We start from the raw sequence: 20,494 nt of genomic DNA, 5'->3' as shown, positions 1-20,494 counted from the left end.
AAGCATTTCAGAGCTAGCTACTTAGAGGTCTGGGACTGTAAGGGATAGCCACCCAGGCGACTAGTTTTTCAGAGAGCTGGGGAATTTGTTGCAAAGTATGGAGAAGGGGGTGGCATGGTCATAAGTTTTCAGAGTGATCTGCGGGCTGAGAAATAGAATTACAGAAATCATGCTCTTGGGCAGTGTCCGTGAGCGCCCATGTTTCCCGCATCTCCTTCATAGGACGGATAGTGCACCGCCCTGTGAAGTTTTCCATTTACCTTGGTGCCTTGTACCAAGTCAAAAAGATGCTTGTCGTTTTAAAAAATTAAAAAAAAAAAAAAAAGTCGGCCTATAAAATTCAGTGGATAAAAGCCTTTGCCGCCAAACCTCATGGCCCACGTGGTGGAAGGAAAAAATCCATCTCCACCGGTTATCCTCTGATTCCCGTGTGTGTGTGTGTGTGTGTGGGTGTGGGTGGGTGTGTGTTACCTTCCTTCCCCTCCCCAAAATTATAAGAAGTGTTTTGTTTGTTTCTTCGGTTGGTTGGTTGGTTGCTTTTTCGAAATAACTCTTTAGAAACTGAAGCATCTTAACGTCTGTTTTGGACTGCACCTCCCCTGATCACCGTATCCCTCTCCCTTTCTCCGCAGAACTCCATCCGCCACAACCTGTCACTGCACAGCCGTTTCATGCGGGTTCAGAACGAAGGGACTGGCAAGAGCTCTTGGTGGATCATCAACCCCGATGGGGGAAAGAGTGGGAAGGCTCCCCGGCGGCGGGCCGTCTCCATGGACAACAGCAACAAGTACACCAAGAGCCGAGGCCGGGCAGCCAAGAAGAAGGCGGCCCTGCAGGCTGCCCCAGAGTCGGCAGACGACAGCCCTTCCCAACTCTCCAAGTGGCCGGGCAGCCCCACATCCCGCAGCAGCGACGAGCTGGACGCCTGGACCGACTTCCGCTCGCGCACCAATTCCAACGCCAGCACCGTGAGCGGCCGCCTGTCACCCATCTTGGCGAGCACGGAGCTGGATGACGTCCAGGACGATGACGGGCCCCTCTCCCCCATGCTCTACAGCAGCTCTGCCAGCCTGTCGCCTTCCGTAAGCAAGCCGTGTACCGTGGAGCTGCCGCGGCTGACTGACATGGCGGGCACCATGAATCTGAACGATGGGCTGGCCGAGAACCTCATGGATGACCTGCTAGATAACATCGCGCTCCCGCCCTCCCAGGCGTCGCCTCCTGGCGGGCTTATGCAGCGGAGCTCCAGCTTCCCGTACACCGCCAAGAGCTCCGGCCTGGGCTCCCCAACCAGCTCCTTTAACAGTACCGTGTTCGGACCTGCGTCACTCAACTCCCTGCGCCAGTCGCCCATGCAGACCATCCAGGAGAACAGACCAGCCACCTTTTCTTCCGTGTCGCACTACGGCAACCAGACACTCCAAGACCTGCTCACTTCGGACTCGCTCAGCCACAGCGATGTCATGATGACCCAGTCAGACCCCTTGATGTCTCAGGCTAGCACCGCTGTGTCCGCCCAGAACGCCCGCCGGAACGTGATGCTTCGCAACGACCCAATGATGTCCTTTGCCGCCCAGCCTACCCAGGGGAGTTTGGTCAATCAGAACTTGCTCCACCACCAGCACCAAACCCAGGGCGCTCTTGGTGGCAGCCGTGCCTTGTCAAATTCTGTCAGCAACATGGGCTTGAGTGACTCCAGCAGCCTCGGCTCAGCCAAACACCAGCAGCAGTCTCCCGTCAGCCAGTCTATGCAAACCCTCTCGGACTCTCTCTCAGGCTCCTCACTGTATTCAGCCAGTGCAAACCTTCCCGTCATGGGTCACGACAAGTTCCCCAGTGACTTGGACCTGGACATGTTCAATGGGAGCTTGGAGTGTGACATGGAGTCCATCATCCGTAGCGAACTCATGGATGCCGATGGGTTGGATTTTAACTTTGACTCCCTCATCTCCACACAGAACGTTGTTGGTTTGAACGTGGGGAACTTCACTGGTGCTAAGCAGGCCTCATCTCAAAGCTGGGTGCCAGGCTGAAGGATCACTGAGGAAAGGGGAAATGGGCAAAGCAGGTCAGTGCCCAGTGCCATGGGAGAGCATCACGAGTGGGGCGGGGGCGGGGCGGGGCGGGGCGTGGGGGCGGGGCGTGGGGGCGGGAGTGGGGCGGTCCATCTGTCCTGACGGCCCTCGCAGCAGTCATGGCTCCCAGCCAGTTCACCAGAGTTTTACCTGTGAGACAGGGCTCACAGCTGTCAGTAATAAAAAGAACACCCAAATATTCAAAGAGCTCACTCTTTATCTCCTCTGTCCTCACAGAGCTGTGACGCAGGTTCTCCGTGGGTGGGTGGATGATAAGAGAAGGAAAGGGGAGGAAGGGAGGTGCTTGGGTCATAGGTCAGAGGTCACGGGGAAGCATACCAGGCCCCGGAGTTTCTTACAGGCTCACATCTAGCACTGGTTCAACCTTCTGTGTGATGGTTCTTCATCCCCTAAGAAAGTAATGCTTTGCCCTAGGAAAGCGTTAATGAGGTTCTTAGATCACCACCTCATCGATAGCAGGGGGCCCTCCTCGCCAGCCTTTGCAGAAAGAGCACGAGGGATTGTGGGAAGGGCGTGGCAGTTTTTCTTAAATGACAGTGTTTTAATGCTGCTGTGATAGAGCCAGCAGGTGCTGCCGTGTCGTGAGAAAAAGCAGTGGACTTGGACAGGTGGGACACACCTATAATCCCAGCACCTAGAGGCAGAGCACTCGAGGCCGGCCTGGGCTACCTACAGAGGCCCTGAAGGTCCAGTTCCACCTTTGCCGTCCAGCCACACTGATGGGTTTAGCTCCTGAGCCTCTCAGGAATAGTGATCCTGTTATTCCAGAGAGCTACTGCAGGAATCACACACACTAGGGCGTGTGAGAGGGTCTGTAAAGCCACAGCAGGTTGAAGCATCCCAAGGGCGGTTGAGTGAGTCCACTGACAAGTGAGGGAGCCGGAGCCGGGAACCACAGAGGTTCAGTACTTTGCCCAGGTCACACAGTTTGCCCCAGGCACTACCTGTCTTAAGTGGCTTGATTTTCTGTATATGGTTAAAAAAAAAAGGCACTGTGGTCTGAGCCAGCGTGTGGGTAGTAGGCTCTTCCCCTGTAACCCTTCTCCTGGGCTGGGAAGGGCAGCCTATTCCTGCCAACGGGTTTGTTTCAGTGTGTGCCCCACATGCCTAGGGTTAAAGGCTCTGCACCCTCAGCTCCTGGCTTCTTCTGTTTTTAATTTTAATCTCAGCTACTTACCTCCTCCCTCAAATGACCCAAAAGAGAAAAGGACCTCAAAACCCTGAACCCCACCCGGTCAAAGCCCCAAACCCCACCCAGCCTTCTTACCCCTCGTTCCTGGTGCGGTCATCACAAGGATCTTCTATGGGGAGCTCACTTTAGAAATGTAGGTAGATACTCAGGTTCATCTCCAGTGAGGAAGACTGTGGTTGTGGTTTCTGACACAAGAAAGTTTAATTTGGCTGTCATTGTAAGTAGAGACCACTTGCCCTTCACTAAACTTTAGGAGAAAGTGTAGTATCAGCTTTTGTTTCAGTTGGATGTTCCTTCTTGTTAAAGATAGCATGCTGTGTGTGCGTGTGTGTGCGTGTATGTGTGTGTGTTTATGAAAATTGTATGAATCAATTAAGGGAGATTTATTTTATTTAAGTATATGATGAATACACTGTAGCTGTCTTCAGACACACCAGAAGAGGGCATCGGATCCCATTATAGATGGTTGTGAGCCACCATGTGGCTGCTGGGAATTGAACTCAGGACCTCTGGAAGAACAGCCAGTGCTCTTAACCACTGAGCCATCTCTCCAGCCCAAGGGAGATTTAAATATATGGTGGCCTTTAGTTTTATTAGTGAGATGGGAGAGACGAGTCTCCCGCTTCTACCGTTAGCTGCGTTAGTAATAAACCGCTAAGGACATTAAGTTGTTCTCTGTCAACAGAAAGCAGAATCGGGGCATTTTTAAATGTGCGGACTATGCATGGTTTTAACCTGAAACCTAACTAGTCTGTAAAATGGGCCTACTCAGATGAGCATCGAGGGCAGAGCCCTAGAGAGCTGGCGGTATACGTGTGTAGAATAGAATTTAAGAAATAGGAGTTACACTAATGTTTGATGTGGTGATCCTGCCGTGCCTTTAATGTTTATGTTGGGCGATAATAACTCTAACAAAATGCAGGTAGTCTGTTTTTCTTGATATCAGTTACTTTGTTTTAGGGAATGTAACACAGGGTAAACACAGACCTGTAGTGTGCTGTGTGGAGGAAGAACCCTGCTGTCCACCTTTGGGTATAGTACACCAACTTAAGGAGTTTGCCTTGCAGGAGTATGTAGTATCACCTTGAACTCAGAGACCTCTGCCTCTGCCTCCCTAAAGGCAGGTGCTGCGCCCACTGCCCCACCACCCCACCTGGCTTCTGGATCTTTTAGTGTTGACAGTAAAGGGTAAATTGCTACCTAGCCAAGATTTCCTAAGTTTCTTCAGTATCTTGCATCAAATCTTTTCATTTTTATTGTTTTATTTTTTATTTTTTGAGGAAACCACCGCTCCAGAGTTCTAGGAAACCTCGACCCTCGGGTGTTTCTGAGGGAGTCAGCGGCTCTCTGGGGGACTGTGGCTCTCCTGATACCTGCTGGGTATTAGCACACTTCGAGCCGAGCCGTTTCTCAGTCCTGCAGTGTAGCCAGTCTCAGAGAGGGTCAAGAGCAGCCAGAGCTCGATGAATGAAGTTTGAGTATGGAGAGAGAGGTGAATCAAACTGGGTCTGTCCCTGCAGGGATGCATGGCCTGGATGGGAAGGAGGCACAGTGGTGGAGTGACCTTTTACCTTCTGGTGAAGACGGTCAGCGCCGGGTGACTGACTGCCTTAGCACGCTGGAGTTTCTTGGTCATCCCTGCCAACAACCTCGTTGTTGCATATTTCCCACTTAACTTTTTACTATGCGCATAAAAATAAAGGTCCTACTACTTCAGGAGCTCCAAAGGTCAAAGGTCAGATGCCGGCTTCTTGTTTAAAATCCAGTGAGACCTCTCCTTTAGTTCATGTTCGTCTTCAGGACCAGTTTCTGAGATGAGCACCCACTTTGGCACACTGTCCCTGGGCTCCGCTCCGAGGGGACCTGCAGATTAAAACACCTCTGCTATTCACTCAGAGTATCCTGGGGTCCTTGGTATGGCAGAAAAGACTGACCTCCCCAGACGGCTGCTGTTTTCAGTTTTCATGGCCCTGTGGTACGTAAGGCGTCATGCCGTTTGCCTCAGGGTCTCACCAAGGCTCACTTATACCGTGTGGCAAGCGTTTCTCTCTGGAGCAGAGCCAGCTTTTGTGAGAGCCATCGTGTGGACCCGGGTGTTTTCTCACTTGATCCCGTAATTTCATGCAGCCCGTAGGAAGCACTGAGTCAGCCTTACACTGTTTGCCCAGGGCAGCTCCTTTCCTTGACAACCAGAGCTAGCTAAGGTTTCTTTCCATGCTCATTCGGTAAACTTTTTGCCTTCTGGGCTCTGCCCTCAGAGTCCTGTGTGCCATTTTGGGGACACACATTAGAGAGGCTGGTATTTTCCACTTTCAAAGAGAAATCCTGCCACAGATGGACTGGTGAGGTTTGGGGGCTTACCAAAGTGTTCCTTTGGCCTCTCTGAAGGAGTGCCCGAGGCCCCACCTTGCTGGTCTTCACTGTGGGAGAAGCCTTGCCTTCCTTTGTTCGGAAGCCAGCACTTTCCTGAGGTGTCCCACTGCTTGTAGGAAAGAACCCTGGATCTCCCACCCTCACCATCCTGACAGGTACCCCAGTCCACTGAGAGATACAAGTGTACCCCCAGCCTGCTGGGGCTCTCAGGGAAGCAGAAGAAATGTTCAGGTGGGCAGATACTCACAGGGGCTCTGGCCTCTAAGAGCCGGTGGTTACTTGTCGGACATAACAGGAAAACAGGAAAGCCAGTTAACCGTGCCCGGCTTTGGCAATTCTCAGTGGGTGAACATCTGAGAGGTGAGGCTGTCTTTGAGAGGTTGCCCTAGTGCTATGCAGTGGGCCAAGACCCGGAGCACAACTCTGAGGACTGAGGAGCTGGGCTGCAAGGGTCTGGTCTGCTTGTGTTTGTTCCCCTCCCAGTGAGAGATGTGGCCGTTACTCTGACCCCAGGTCTTTATTTGTTTAGTGGCCTCTTAAGCCCATGGTGTTCCTTTGTTGAAGGGCAAGAGTCTTTTGGTCATCGTGTCTCCGGGTAATTCCAGTGTTTGTAGAGAGCAGGCTCTAATTGTCAGTCTCAGTTTGATTGAAGGTCTCTGTGCCACCGTGGCCCCCTTCCCCTCCTCCTTCCCTCCCCCTCTCTCTTCCCTCCCTCCCCCTCCTCCTTCTCTCCTTCTCTCCTTCCCTCCTTCCCTCCCTCCTCCCTCCTTCCTCCCCCTCCTCCTGCTTCCTCTTTCCTCCCTCCCTCCTCCCTCCTCCTCTTCCCTCCTCCTTCCCTTCCTTCTCCCTCCTCCTTCCCCTCCTCCCCTGTCCCATTCTTTCACTAGTGAAAGCAGTCCAGGACATACATTTTCTATCTTTTTTTTTCCCAGCTAAATATGTATCTCTGTGGAGCATTTGATATGGTTCCTTAGGGAAGTTAACGGCCAAGGAGACCCCAGCCAGAGCCTCTCTTAGACTTAGGTTCTACACGTGGCCCAGTGGCTCACTGTATTGATCCTCTATATGCTTGGAAGTGATCAGAAAGCCGCACAGACCAGCAGTCAGAAATAGTCAAAAAACGTGCTGATGGACCGGTTAGGCGGTGGAACTGGAACGCTAGCTGACACCAAGTGCCTCAGTTTGAGCCCACCCCGTCACAGCCAGCCAGGTTCCCTTCAGGCTGCCTGTGCAGTGCAGGTGGACATGGAGATGGGGTTCACACGAAGGCAGAACTGGCCTCCCTGCTGAAGTCAGCAAGGCCCCCAGCCCGAGGGGACAGACACGTTGTCTCCCACAGACTCGGCATCAAGTCCCTCCTTCCTGCTCACTCTGGTTTCCCTCCTGGTTGGTTTTCGGCCACTGTCTGTCACCTTTGAGTCTTGGTCCTACCTTAGAGGTGGGTGTGCAGTTCGAACTCTGGAATCTGAAGAACCTTATTTTTGTTTTGTTGGAAAATTAGTCTCCCGAGACCCACACGTATCTGAAATAGGAAAAGAGGACTCTGGTGAGCCGGCTTCCGCGCCTGGGAACCGGCCCTCAGGTGAGGTGGCGTCTACACTGCACCCACCTTCAGAAGATGGAAAGCATCTCAGCCTGCATGCTGTCATAATTCACCCCATCTCACTCCGGGGCCACACCCGGGGGAGGTGAGCAGGACTGTTGAAGTCCTGGCTTAGGTCTGTAAACATTTCTTCAAGGCCCCTGTCCTCTTCTGTAAGTGGTGGATCTCTTCCTTGTGGCTCAGCTTGAGGCAGAGAAGCAAGGCTTTAATGTAGGAATTTGGGAGCTTTACACAGTGAAGGTAGACAGAAACAAAGGTAGACTAATTATATCGGTGAGAAGCTATTGGATGTTAATAGGTTTCACCTTAAAAGAAACAGATTTGGAAACTAACCTGAAAATCCTCCTCCCCGGGAAGCGTTATGAATCTGCGACTCCATTCCATAAACAATAGGTTCTGCCTGGGCATCAGTAAGCCTCACTCCTGTGTGAAGTGTGATGAGGTCCTAGAACCAGCAGCCTCAGGGAGGCATTGGGGTTGGAACAGGCCAGGAGGAAGTAAGGCCACTCCAAGAGGATGGCTCGTTCTCTTAGCCGAGGTCCAGTGTGGACCTTTTCATTTTGTTTTGTTTTAGGTCAAGCTCTCCAGGCTACTTGGAAACACTTGCGCTCACAGAGTTTATGGTGCTTGAGAACAGATACTGTGTCTAAGATGCTCCTAAAATAGCCCATGTTCCCTGGTACTTGCATCATTGGGAAGACTGTCCCGCTTTCAAGGAATTCAGCGTTGGGAGCTCAGAGTGTGGGCAGGCATTCTGGGCACTCAATGCTTACCTGTCAGAGGCAGGGCACAGCAGGGAGCTGAACATCTGGGGGGGAGGGGCAGAGTGAAGGCTGTGTGGAGGGTGATTCACCTGGACAGGAGGGCAGGCTGGGCGAATCGTCCCTGAGGTCACCCCCAGGTGAGTGTGAGGTTTATGCCCAGCAGAGTGGAAGATCCCACAGGTCTTTGCCAGTTAAACTTTTGGGTATAATAGTTAAGGGTGATTAACTCTTACCACTCCCACATCCCCTCAAAAAGTGGTTCTTTTGGTTTGGGTTTTGTTGGTAGTGTTTGTTTTTGAGACAGGATCTCACTATGTAGGTGGCCCGAAACTTGCAACGTAGACCAGGCTAGCCTTGAACTCACATGATCTGCCTTCTATCTACTGTTCCCTAGTACTGGGAATAAAGGCTTGTGTCCCCACACTTGGCAAAAGTAGTTGTTTAAAAGACGATAATCCCAAACGTTGCATATTACTCTATGAGTCAAAAGCATCTGTCTTGTCTGCACGGAGAGGTCCTTGCCATTCCTCAAGGCAAAGTCAGGCTGCCCCCTGCTCGCTTTAGCCACCGCTGATTCCCACCACAGCTCTCTGTCCTCAGCTGTGAAGTTCGAAGGTTGCTGCTTCTCTCTTCCCTGCGTTTTCGTCAGCTCAGCACAAAGGCTGGCCAACGGGACAGGCAGACAAGTCTAGGCGTCAAAGTGTCCTGGGAGCCAGAGCCTCTCGGCTGCCTGCCGTCTCTGGCCTTCTCAGCCAGGCCTTGGACACCTTCCCTGACACCTGAAAGGCTTCAGCGTGCTGAGGGGGGGTACAGCAGGTCACGGTGCAGCCCAGTGTGTCACACGTCTCACGTGCTTTCCGGAAGCTGGGCCTTTGTCTTTAAGTGTGTCTTCGGTGTGCGCAGACCCCTGCCTTTCCCCTGGTTAACAGTGCCCACCATTACTCATCCCGTTTCCTCGCCTAGTTCGCCCACCTGTCCTCAGGAAACCAACTAACGGAGACAGACAAGTAGAAAAGAGCAGAAAGGGGCAGTTTATTCATCGAGGCCCTGTTGGGAAGAGGGGCCAAGGATCCAGAGACTTCCCCAGGTTTTCCTTTGGGGCTGCTGACAGTGGAGCTAGGGTTCAAGTACAGTACAAGGTGCTTTGCTCAGCAGCCCAACCAGGGTCAGACCCTACCCAGAATTGTCTCATTGCCAAGTCTCCCCTGCAAGGTCTCTGACCGATTGTTATCGTGGCGATAACTTCTTTCCCTGACTGACCTCAAGGGCTTCGGGCATTTCCTCTCCTGGGGATTCCTGGGGAGAATCTAATTTGGGGGTCCAGACTCTTAATAATCAGCCAGCAGTCAGCACAAACCTCTCTTAGAGCACACCCACTCCTCCAGATCGGTTGGTTCCACAAGGTCCAGGTTTCCTTCTGGAGAGCTCTGTCACCAAACAGAAAGCTGCCCTCCCCTGCAGTTAGAGCCTCCTTGCCTGCCTGCCTGTCCCCCAGAGTCCTCGCTGCCCGTTGAGGCTCCTTGGCAGCTTTTGCCAAGATGGAGGGGTTTTTTTTGGTTTTTTTTTTTTGTTTTTGTTTTTTTGGTTCTTTTTTTTTTTTTTTTTTTCGGAGCTGGGGACCGAACCCAGGGCCTTGCGCTTTCTGGGCAAGCGCTCTACCACTGAGCTAAATCCCCAACCCCCAAGATGGAGTTTTATACAGATGGTCCCTCCTAAGTCCCTTCTTATTGTATGACCGGTCATAGGTCCAAGATGGGCTGCGCATAAGCAAAGCCCCAACACTACCTGCCTCCAGGTTTCCCATGGCTTTTCCCGTGGTGCATTCTGTTTGCCTTTGGAGTTGAACTCCACAGGAATGTTCCGAATAAGGTGTATTGGGTATGGCAACAGATTGTGAGGTGGGACCCGGAGGATAAAAAGTTCAAGGCTAGCCTGGGCTACTCGAGAACAACCTATCTTAAAAGAAAAAAAAAATTAGATGTGGCTGCCACTGTGCCCCAGCAAAAAAAAAAAAAAAAAATTAAGTGTGCAGCCCACAGCTGCTCTCTGAACTCTGTGAGAGGCTTCCCCGTCCATCCGAGGATCTCCGCCCTGCCCATCCTGAATGTTCCTTGCTTGGCCCTCAGCCTGACCTTGGAGTTCCAGGCGATTCTGAAATTATCTGTTTCAAAGCATAAAGATCACAGCCTCTCTCACTTTAAGCCTGCATTTCAGGCAGACAATTAAAATTCCAGCCAAGAGATAGTTGTTAACTAAGCGTTGTGGATCTGTGGACGGAAGAGTTCATATCATATTAGTTATCGGGGCCCTTACTTCTTCTCTGCCAAGAAGATAAAAAACCCTGCTGACAAGCTCTCGCTTTGCATGGTGAAGTTAGGTTGTGGGAGGACAGCAGTGGGAGCTGTTTCTGCTCCCGAGTCCAATTCAAGTCGATTGGGTTGTTCTGTTTGGTGTCATTTTGGAGGCCTCTCCCTGTCTTAGAACATCATGTGACTTGGTGGTGATAAGCGGGCAGAAGGCTGCCTACCCCGGAGATGCCCGGGGTTACCGAGGGACCGACTACCTACCCCTCAGCAGATGACAGCATCCACCAATATTTTTAGAGCGTCCCTCCTGACTCCCGAGGTCTCCCACTTCATCTCCCTCGATTCAGTGAGGAATTTTTAAAACTAGTCTGGGCGAGAGGAGGCCTCTTCTTCCTCACTGTGGAGGTCGCCAGTGAAGCAGGACAGCGTCTGGTTAATTGCTGTGTTGCTCAGTGACTGCAGCTGTCGGCTTCTTCTCCATTCCAGAGTCTGGCTGTGGGGGCGGGGTAGGGGGGGTTGTAGTCGCTGTTGTTTCTGTAAGCTATGGGAGCATCAACGCATACAGAAGCCTCGCAGCTAAGTCAACGTGAACGCCCGTAGAACCCGTGGTTCGCACACTCATCCAAGCACCACTGAGCCCCCAGGGAGTGGCTGCTTCTGTCCCTTTGCTCCCCTGCTTTCCCAGTTCTTGTGTGATAGACAGGTAGGTGCCCACAGGGAGCTGCAGATGCTGCTAAGGCATCAAAGGGACCCCCTTCCTTTGTTCGCCCCAGTCCTCCCTGCACCTGCCTGCCTTTCCAGGACGGTTGTGTTTCTCTTTAGTCCGTCTGCTTCCCTTACACCCTTCTCCCTCTATTATAGAAAAGAAAAACTAGGGCTGGAGAGATGGCTCAGTGGTTAAGAGCACCGACTGCTCTTCCTGAGGTCCTGAGTTCAAATCCCAGCAACCACATGGTGGCTCACAACCATCTGTGATGAGATCTGATGCCCTCTTCTGGTGCATCTGAAGGCAGCTACAGTATACTCATATACAATAAAATAAAATCTTAAAAAAATAAAAAATAAAAAAAAAAGAAAAGAAAAACTAAACACAGCAGTGGCCTCCCCGAGGGTTTCTGTGAAATGTCCCCTCTCCAAGAGCTCTACCTGGCCCTGCTGGCTCAGCCCACAGACACCGAGCAGCTTCCAGCACAGGCCTCCCTGGGAGCCCTTGCCTGAGACCCCAGGGGAACTCCAGCACATAGTGTCACAGGCAGCCCCGCCCCATTCTACAGAAGGGGAAGAGCGATGATTAGTGCCTCTTCTCTTTAATGATGACATTCCCAGAAGATGATCAGACTTTGCTGAGGGAATGGGGATGTGGCAGCCTGGGGATTGTTGCTGGCGTGGCTTTGGACTACTATGGTGGGGCTTCTGTCCCAATTTCAAGGCCATGGCCGGTCCTAACTAGGTGATGACATGTTGGGTACCTCACTACACCCTGGATGCTTCCCTCCCAGTCTGTTCCAGCCCCAGGATCAAAGTGGACCATAGTCAGCCTCTGTTCCTGGGGAATGAAGTGTGTCATTTTCCCATCATGCACCAGTTTCACAGCAGAATAATTGGCACCAAAGGGAATCAGGGAGGGGTCTGAATTAGGTAATATCTTACCAGTTCTCCCTAGGCACCCACAGAAAGTCAGGACTGGGACTTGGGGAACTTAGTCCCCTGATGATTAATGGCATAGTGATGTTAGACTGTGGTTTGTTAGCTCTTATTGTGAGGGGAAACCTAATCCCTTTGAAAGGACTTCATTTGTGAGGCCAATGTTTGTCAGGGACCCACAGAGAAGCCTGTATATACTATATAGATACTCTCCATATAGAGTAGCGTTGTCTTTACCAGGCCAAGCTCCTCAGAGATACTGGGGTCTGGGTTGGTTGGTTTGTTTCTTAGCTTTTTAACCCCAAAGTTATAGGCCAAAATAAGATTGTCTGGTGGCTTTACAAAACAGAATACTCACCTCAGGAAAAATCCTCAGCCAAACCAGAGGTCTACAGAAAGACAGGCCTTCTTCTCCTGATTGGTAGTTTTTCCCTCTAATAAAAAAAACAAAAACAAAAACAAAAACCTTCCCTCTGTTCTCTAGTGCTGTCACCAGAGTAGATAAGACAGGATACACAGTCCTGCGAGGTCACAGGAGTCTTAGGATCCAAGAGGAGCTGGTGGATGTACCATCCTGTGCTGTCAGAGCATACAGTTTTCTGTTACTCAGACCCATGTCCCCTGGGAAGGTGACCAGGACAAACGGCAGGGTCACCACAGACAACAGATTTTACGTCCTTTAGCTTCACCTCTTGGGTACACTTTTTCCTTTATTTTTACTTTATGTGTGAGTAGCGTCGCATGTGTGTATGTAAGTGGACTGCATGGGTGGTGCCTATAGGGGTCAGAAGAGGGCATCAGATCCCCTGGAACGGGAGCTACAGACAGTAGTGAGCTGCCGCGTGGGTGCCGGGACGTGAGCCCAGGTCCTCCTGAGGGGCAACCAGTGCTCTTACTGCTAAGCTATCTGGATGTACTATTTAGTGTTAGTTCTCGTGACTTGTCTGAGCTTCCCTGGATTCAGGTGCTCTGGGAAGACCTCCGTGACGACTGTAGAGACGGAACAATGTAATTAACAAGACCTTCCTTCTGTGAGAAATGTGCAGTGTACGGTCGATGTTTTTTCAATCCCAATTTTTTTTTAACATAAACATCTAATTCCTAAGATAGCTTGCCTGATTCTTGCGTGGCGAAAAAGCCAAGATTCCCCATGGAGTCTCACTAAGCCTTAGCTGTTCAGCAAGGTCAGTTCACCCCTGGACTGAGGGGGAACACAGAAGTACCACTTTCTACGCCGAGTGACCAGCTCGAGTATCTTAAGCACGCCACGTTCTGAAACGTAGACTATACCCCAATCCATGCCTGGCTGACCCTAACTTAACAAAAACCCACCCAAAACACCCCTCGAGTGCCTTTCTTGATTACCACCCAAATTTGGCCTTTTCACGTTAGGATGCTATAAGAACCAAGGTAAGCAGTTCTCTGTTATCCTTAGGTTTCCAGCCCGAAATACTTAGCAGTATAGCGTTAGTGCACAGACCTGGGCTCTGAGGTCAGACAAGCAGGCGGCGGTCGGACCCTCCCCTAGCTTCCTCCCTGTCACTTTCTGAATGCCCCTGATAACTCTGGATTTCTTTTCTCCCTCAGACCCTCAAACTGACCGAAGACCTACAGAGAAAAAAACCCTTTGCCAAATCTGCTCTCAGCCAGTGGACAGTGAACCCCGTTTACAGCTTGACACCTTTGTGACTCCCACGCCATCTTCCTAACCCAGCAGAGACTGTTAGCAGCCCTGGCCCTGGGTGAAGCCCTTTCCCGTGGAGCAGAACTCTATAACGTATGCAAATCTAACTCATCTGCAAGTGACCTGCCATCGTGGACAGCACCCATCAGCATCCCTACTCCAGAGCACACCGGGAGCCCCGGCTGCGGCGATTCCGTACTGTTTCAGGATCGTGATGGTTTAGGGGATATTTTAAGTGTCATTTTGTGTTTGTTTCCTTTGACCCTCTTGAGTTTTTTTACACACAGTAACCTGCAGTATTTTTCTGTTGAAAACGTTGACTGTCCTTTCCCTAGCACACTTAAAAAGCAGAAGGAAGGTGTTGTGTCAGTTCCCAGTCTGAGCTTTTGAGCCTGTGGAACTCCGCAAACCTAACACATTACATAGACTAAAGGGGGACTTCCTTTCTTCTCTTGTTTGGTAGAAAATTATCCTTTTCTAAAAACTGAACAACGGCACAACTGTTTGTCCTGCGTGCCCACTCTGCAGCTGCCTGCTCAGCGGGACTCGCGGTCTCCCGTCATGCTCAGCGTGGGGGCTCATGATCTCCCGCCATGCTCAGCGGTAGGCAGTGTTGCTCTGCTCTTAGGAACTAGGGCCTCTTCAGGAACGCCTCAGCTCAGCCTCTGCTCATTGCCAAATGCCACTGGTGGGTTTAGTTTTAAGGGGAAAAGAGAAAAGAAACGTGTGCTTGTTTTGCTTTGTAGAAGACGTGGAGTTACAGGTGAGCTGTTAACCATGCAGTGAGCAGCGCGGGAGGTCAACAAGCCACGTCTGCACTAGCAGGTCCAACGTCACTGTTTTTGGAACATGCATATCTTTTGATTCTTTTCAACCTTGCTGTGTGTACGCCGATCTTCCTAGAAGTGTATGAGTGACAAGCAATAGCATAAAGGTGATATATACATATATATACATACACACACACACATATATGTATATATATGCGCTTAGTTTGTAATTGTTCAAGTGATTCATGGGAATACAAGATAAGGCAATTTAAACTTTTTTTAAAAACTTTTCCTGCTTCTGTGGATCTTGTTTTTGTTGTTGTTGTTGTTGTTTCCAAAAAGTTATGGTGCTGTATAGGTGCTTTCTGTTTAACCTGCAGAGTGTAAGTGCATCTGTGCATCTGTTACTCCCTTTGATGGACAGCGTAGCTGGGAACTCCTTTGGTACATGCAAAACTGCTATGACGATGCTCCGATTAGCGCGGCATATACACACTTCTCCAAAGTGATATATGAAGACTTTCTGATTTGCATAAAAAGCACTAGGTATACAAGTGTATAAAATATATTTTATCATGTACAGTACGAAAATGGGACTTTGTGCATGGCATTAGGAATGTGGGCTAGTGTTCCAGCACAGGCTTCCCTGCTCAAGTTCCTGCCATTGCTTGCACCGTGGCCATGGACACCAACCCAGGGGTGCCACCAAATCCCCTCCCTGCCCTCCTTGTGCACCTTTGCTTCATGGGCGCTCTGGGGGTGGTAGCGACGGCCATCACAGCTCCTAGCACAATGAGAGTTCCATTTGGTATTGTCACATGCCTCTCCTGCCTCGCTTGGATCCTCGTGTTTGAGCGATGGCCCTGTTGATTTTTCACTCTGCCTTTCATGGAATCTATACGTCGTCGTCGTGCAGTGGTGGTCCTGGTAGCTAGCACATTGCCTTTTCCAAACTGCTACCTGTTTAAAATCTTCAGTTTTAAAGTCCAGTTTTGAAGATGTGTAGTCATGTGACCTGCTGGTCAGTGAGCCCCATACTTCCTTATCCACTCCTTGGTGACGCTAGCCATGCCCCGATTCTTCAGTAGTCAGTGTCCAAGAAACCTGTGTCATTTAGGCAGAGGGCCGGCTCTGGCTTCCCAGAGTGCTGCTTCCTCAGTGGGACATTATCGGTGGCAGCTGAAGGAATGGAGAAAGCTCAGGTACAAGGGAGAACCACACGTGCTTCCAGCATGAGGGCTCAGAGCATTCTGAGTTTATCTGAGTTTAGAGAGACGCAGACCAGGTCACCAGATAGCGTCTTGGACGTGCAGTTTACAGGCATCGGGAGTGGAAAGGGTAACCCTCCAGTGTACTCTCCTTTGAAAACTCAGATTTCCTTCCAGATGTAACAGTTCATTTATTTTCCTTCCCAGTGTTTGTTGGGTTTCAGGCACCAAATCTCTCAGAATGTCCTAGAAATAGATTAGAAACTGAAGCAGGAACAGGTGAGGACAGAGTAGCCTCAGCAGATTAGGAAAGCAGAGGCAGATGTTTTGATTTACTTTACTTTTAAATAATAATGGAGTCCACACACAGAATGTGTGGAGAGCTAAGGCCTGGCAGGCCCTGGACAGTCTGGGGTAAAATACGAATAGTGATGCCTGCCGGGGTATTTGCACACCCACCCTCAGATTCCCCACCCAGAGAAGCCAAGCCTGATTCAATGTCAGACTTGACAGAGGTATAGCCTGGGCCCTCTGTACCTTCTGTTGGAACCCTGCTTTCAGGGTAGACTGGTCACTGGCCACCAAGTAGCATTCTCACTAAGTCCCTAACAACAAAGCACTCTCTTGAGACATCTGAGCAGATGACCTTGTGGCCCTTCTAGGCTTAGGACCAGCCCATGGAATCCTGGTGAGAAGGAAGATGTTCGAGCCTTCCTGGGGAGCCCTGCACACCTGTGACAGGAACACAGAAGGCAGGAGGCCGTGTCGAAGACTGCAGTTGTCTTGGGCTCCATGGTTCTCATCAGGCTCTAGAAATTGATACTTTGTACCAAAGATAGGCCAGCCTGTGGCGAGCCTCTGCCATCCTAGCGCTAGAACTGACTGGGTTCAGCATTCCGGCTAACTGTGACTGCAATAGAGGTGTGTTCGCCATTGTATCCTCTGCAACATAGTGACAGCTGAAGCACACAGAACTGTTTTCCTACGTCTCCTGCCGATGGAGGAGCGTGCACCGGGTGTAGCACAAAGCGGACATTGGGGGTTGGTGATTAGCATCAGCCCGAGGAGAGGGTACACCCCATCTCAGGTGTGACTTCAGCCAACTTCTAAACCCATACACAGGTTAAAGTTCATAGGGACAGACAGACAACTTTGCCTTTTCTTAAAGCGCTCCATCCAATGAAGGAACGAGCAGCATTTGCATCCCTTGGGAAAGAACTTCTGGAGTAAGGCAGAGAGAAAACAAACCTTCCATCGTCGTCCCCCGGACGAAGGGGAACAAAATGCTACCTAATCTCTGAGAACAGAGCAAAGGTAATGGGGGCTGATTTTTTTTTTCCTTTTTCCTCATGTATATGGGGAACATCACGATTAGGCGGAATAATGTTCTGTTTTTTTGGGGTTTTTTTTGTTTTTTTTTTATTAAAAGCAGACCTTTTGTAGGAAAGCAATCACTGGTATCGAGATACAAAGAAGTCAGCTCTGGGAGTGGTAGCAGCAGCAGGAACGGGGCGTGAAGTGAGAGAGAGAGAGAGAGAGAGAGATCTTGTGGGTTCACGTTGGTCAGACAGGACCTTAGAGCGGATGCCCAAGCCACTGACAGGAGTAAGTGGTACTGAACTAAATCTCGTGTGTAGCACGCAGATCAGATGGGTGGAAGTTTTTCTCTTGTTGAATTTCACTCATCCTTCTTTCACGAATGAATGATTCCGAGGCCTCTGCCACACTCCGGGAAAACTTGTGTGACTGCCTTTTTTTAAAAGTGTGTGTCTGGTCACTTATTTCTCTAAAACTATCTCCTTTTCTGGCAATCAGTCGGCCTTCTCTTGTATACTTGTCCTAGCACATTATGTACGTGGGAAATGTCAACAGACGTGAAGGAGACCAGAAAAATTGGTGAATATTGAAAAATGTGCGTTTTGGGCTTCACATGTTTAACTTTTTTTTTTTTAAAGAAAAAAAGTTGCATGAATGAAATAAACAACAACCTCTGTATACAGTATCTGTTAAAAAAAAAAAAAAAAAAAAAGGGCCTGTTTTGATTTCTTGCTTCTACGCCACACGAACTAGAATTCAATGTGCGCGTGGCAAACACTACCATGCTGCATTCTGGGTACCGAGGACCTTGTCTAACCGTACGTTGCCATGAATTAGCCCTGCCGCCTTTCTTCTCAAGGATCAAAACCAGTTTGATTTGGGAATGCGCCCCTCCCAGTGGAATTGGAGGTGCGTCCTTCCCGTGTCGTTTGTAGATATTGCCTGTGTATTCCATTTAAAACCATAATCTAGTTTGTAAAAGAGAGGATGCCGCATGTAAATAAAGCTTTGACGACACTCTGTCGTGCCCGAGAGTCTGTCATCATTGCTGTCCTGCTCCCCAGGGAAGAAATGGTTCCGTCTGTGTGGCAGTCTCCTGCGGTAACCCTTCCCAGCCTTCGAGAGGCAACGACCCGTAATCTAAACTAAGTGTAAACTTTCTCTCCAGCCCACTCCTGACCTCCATAGACTTGCAGACAGTTTAATAAAACACATTTAAGGGGTTGTTTGTGCTGGGCTTACCATGTACTGTCACCGGAGCCCCAGAGGTGAAATGTGAAAGCAGGGATGGGACTCTGCTTTTGTGGGGTGACTGGGTCTAAAGAGGTGATCCTCCTGTGAGTCCAGTGAGTAACCAGGGGCCATCATCAGGGCCCTCCTTCCCACACACTGTACAGCAGACAACACAGAGCCAACATTAACTGCATGGATGCTGACCCTGCCTGGCCTCGCTGAGCTGTGAGAAGGAACAACATTGTAAAATAAAGCTAGCCCTGGTTGTTTAGATAAATTAATTTCTTTAATTCTTACATTATAAAAGTTAATTGCACTTTGGGGGGAAAAAACCCAAAAACCCAGGAACTGGTTTAAAGGTCCCAAGACATAGGGTGATTTGGATTTCACTTTAAAGAGGTACATTTGCAAGTCAGACCCTTGGGATGAGCTGCCTGAAAAGGTAGGATAAGCCCCACTTTCGGTCAGTTTCTCTCCCATTACTGAACCCTTACAAAGGGAAATTCCTTAGCCTCTTCTGGCATCCAACTTGGAAAGACATTTTCACCTGTGCACCTTGATACTATTCCAAAAGATGAGACCTCTGATGTCAGTTGCTTTGACACTGAGGTCTCTAAGCCAGGCTAAAACGCAGCCAACAGTGAGTTTAGATCCCTTTAAAGCTCACTAAGTCTGAGTGGCAGTAGCCAGACCTTGTGACAGCCCCAAGAGAGAACCATGACTTGGCCCCAGCCCTGACTGTGATATGTACTATGTGTGATGTCCCTGTGCAGACCCATGTTAGGTGACTGGCCCCGCCTCCACATCTGATTTAAAAGGAAAATCTGAGTCTCTACAACAATTCCTACTCTGATAGTCTGGGCAAGGCTTTTAGCCATCAAAGGCTCCCTGGACACACGCCATCAAAATTGTGCTCCGCGGAGCTGCAGCTTGGTGTCCAAAAGTAGAGGAAAATGAAATTCCTGGCGGGTAACGGAGCTGCGGGACACGCAGCCACTCCTGGGAAACATGGAGGATGAGGAAGGCAGCTGGGTCTGGTGGGGAACAGCCCACGATGCTCTGGGCATCTCTCGACTCAGCCGGAAGTAGGCATAGTAGCAAAGAGGGAACAGTCGTGAGACCCACCCCAGTGGAGAGAGGGATGAAGCCGACACACTTTCGGGGCTGGAGGAACAATTTCCTCATGATTTTCCTTATCAAGGACGTAGAGAGCTGGAACCATGGTCAGCCGTTTAAGAACACTGACTTCCAGAGGACCCAGGATCAGTTCCCAGCACCCACACGGCAGCTCACAACTGTCTGTAACTCCAGTTCCAGAAGATCTAACACCCTCACACCAATGCACATAAAACAAAATTCAATAAAAGACGAAGAATGTAGAAGTTGGTCCTAGAGATATGGCTCAGGGGTAAAAGCACTGGCTGCTCTTCCAGAGGACTTACTTTGATTTCCAGCATTAACATTGTAACTCCATGGGATTCCAGGGGATCCAACCCCTGGCATAAACCCCCCTGACGGAGTTGTGCGCATGCGTGAGGTTCCGCCCACTGTCTGGCACACGCTAAGGGCTCAGCTGCTTTTACCTCCTCCGAGAATTGGTGCAGCAAATGTCTGAAGAGAAGAACTCGGCGCCTGTCTTGGATTGCTGTAAGTTAGGCTAAAGGGGCCGAACTGAAGTGTTCAGGCCCAGCCCTGAATGAGTCCCTGAGTGCCACGGACGAGTGGAACACAGTAGAATGAGAGCCGGGCCAGCAGAAGTCACTAACCAAACAGGGCTTTCTAGCTGGCAGCATAACTCAGGTGACCTGGGGAGGCTAATTCGGGCCCAGGAGAGAGTGAGGAAGGGGCATATTTGGGACGTCGTGTGCTTCAAGCAGCAGAAACCCCAGCAAGAAAAGTGGGTTGCCGAAATGTCCAGACCAAGGCGCTTCGCCCTTTCAATAGAGTGGGAATGGGCCGGGTGGAGACCTGAGCCAAGCTGGTCTTTAGAAATGCCAGGCCTAGGATGTACTCTGGCAGGACATAGGAAGGGGTTGAAATAAGACGCCAGAACAACATGGCACCCAGAGAACTACTGTTTCTGTGGCCCGTCAAAGTAGTGGAGGAAGTGGCCTCAGGTCTCAGATGCCCGCACTGTCAATCTCACATCCCTCTTTCTAGCCAAGGTGAGCAGCTGTGACCTAGACTTTAGGAGACCCATTGCAATGGCTGAGTCTGGGGAAGGAAGGCAAGAGGGTTTTGCTGTCAGTAATTCACTTTATATACGGTTGTAACTTGTGGAAGGAGTGTATTATTTCTCATATG

The 20,494-nt window shown here is 50.2% G+C and overlaps 1 protein-coding gene across 2 annotated transcripts in view; it reads left to right on the top strand.

The window, feature by feature from the left end:
* Positions 1-17,977, top strand: part of Foxo3 (forkhead box O3) — a 96,287-nt gene extending 78,310 nt beyond the window's left edge. Inside the window, exons 4-5 of one of the 2 annotated variants that reach the window (XM_039098617.2) lie at positions 633-2,068; positions 13,566-17,977. In XM_039098617.2, the coding sequence (XP_038954545.1) occupies positions 633-2,033 (1,401 nt within the window). In that variant the 3' untranslated portion in view covers positions 2,034-2,068; positions 13,566-17,977. The remainder of the gene's footprint in view (positions 1-632; positions 2,069-13,565) is intronic. The other variant, NM_001106395.1, reaches the window with a different exon arrangement.
* Positions 17,978-20,494: the final 2,517 nt, after the last annotated feature.

The sequence above is a fragment of the Rattus norvegicus genome, chromosome 20, assembly GCF_036323735.1.
Source record: "Rattus norvegicus strain BN/NHsdMcwi chromosome 20, GRCr8, whole genome shotgun sequence".
Classification (NCBI taxonomy): Eukaryota; Metazoa; Chordata; class Mammalia; order Rodentia; family Muridae; genus Rattus; species Rattus norvegicus.
The sequence above is the reverse complement of the archived record's forward strand: the minus strand, read 5'-3'. Positions and strand labels throughout refer to the sequence as shown.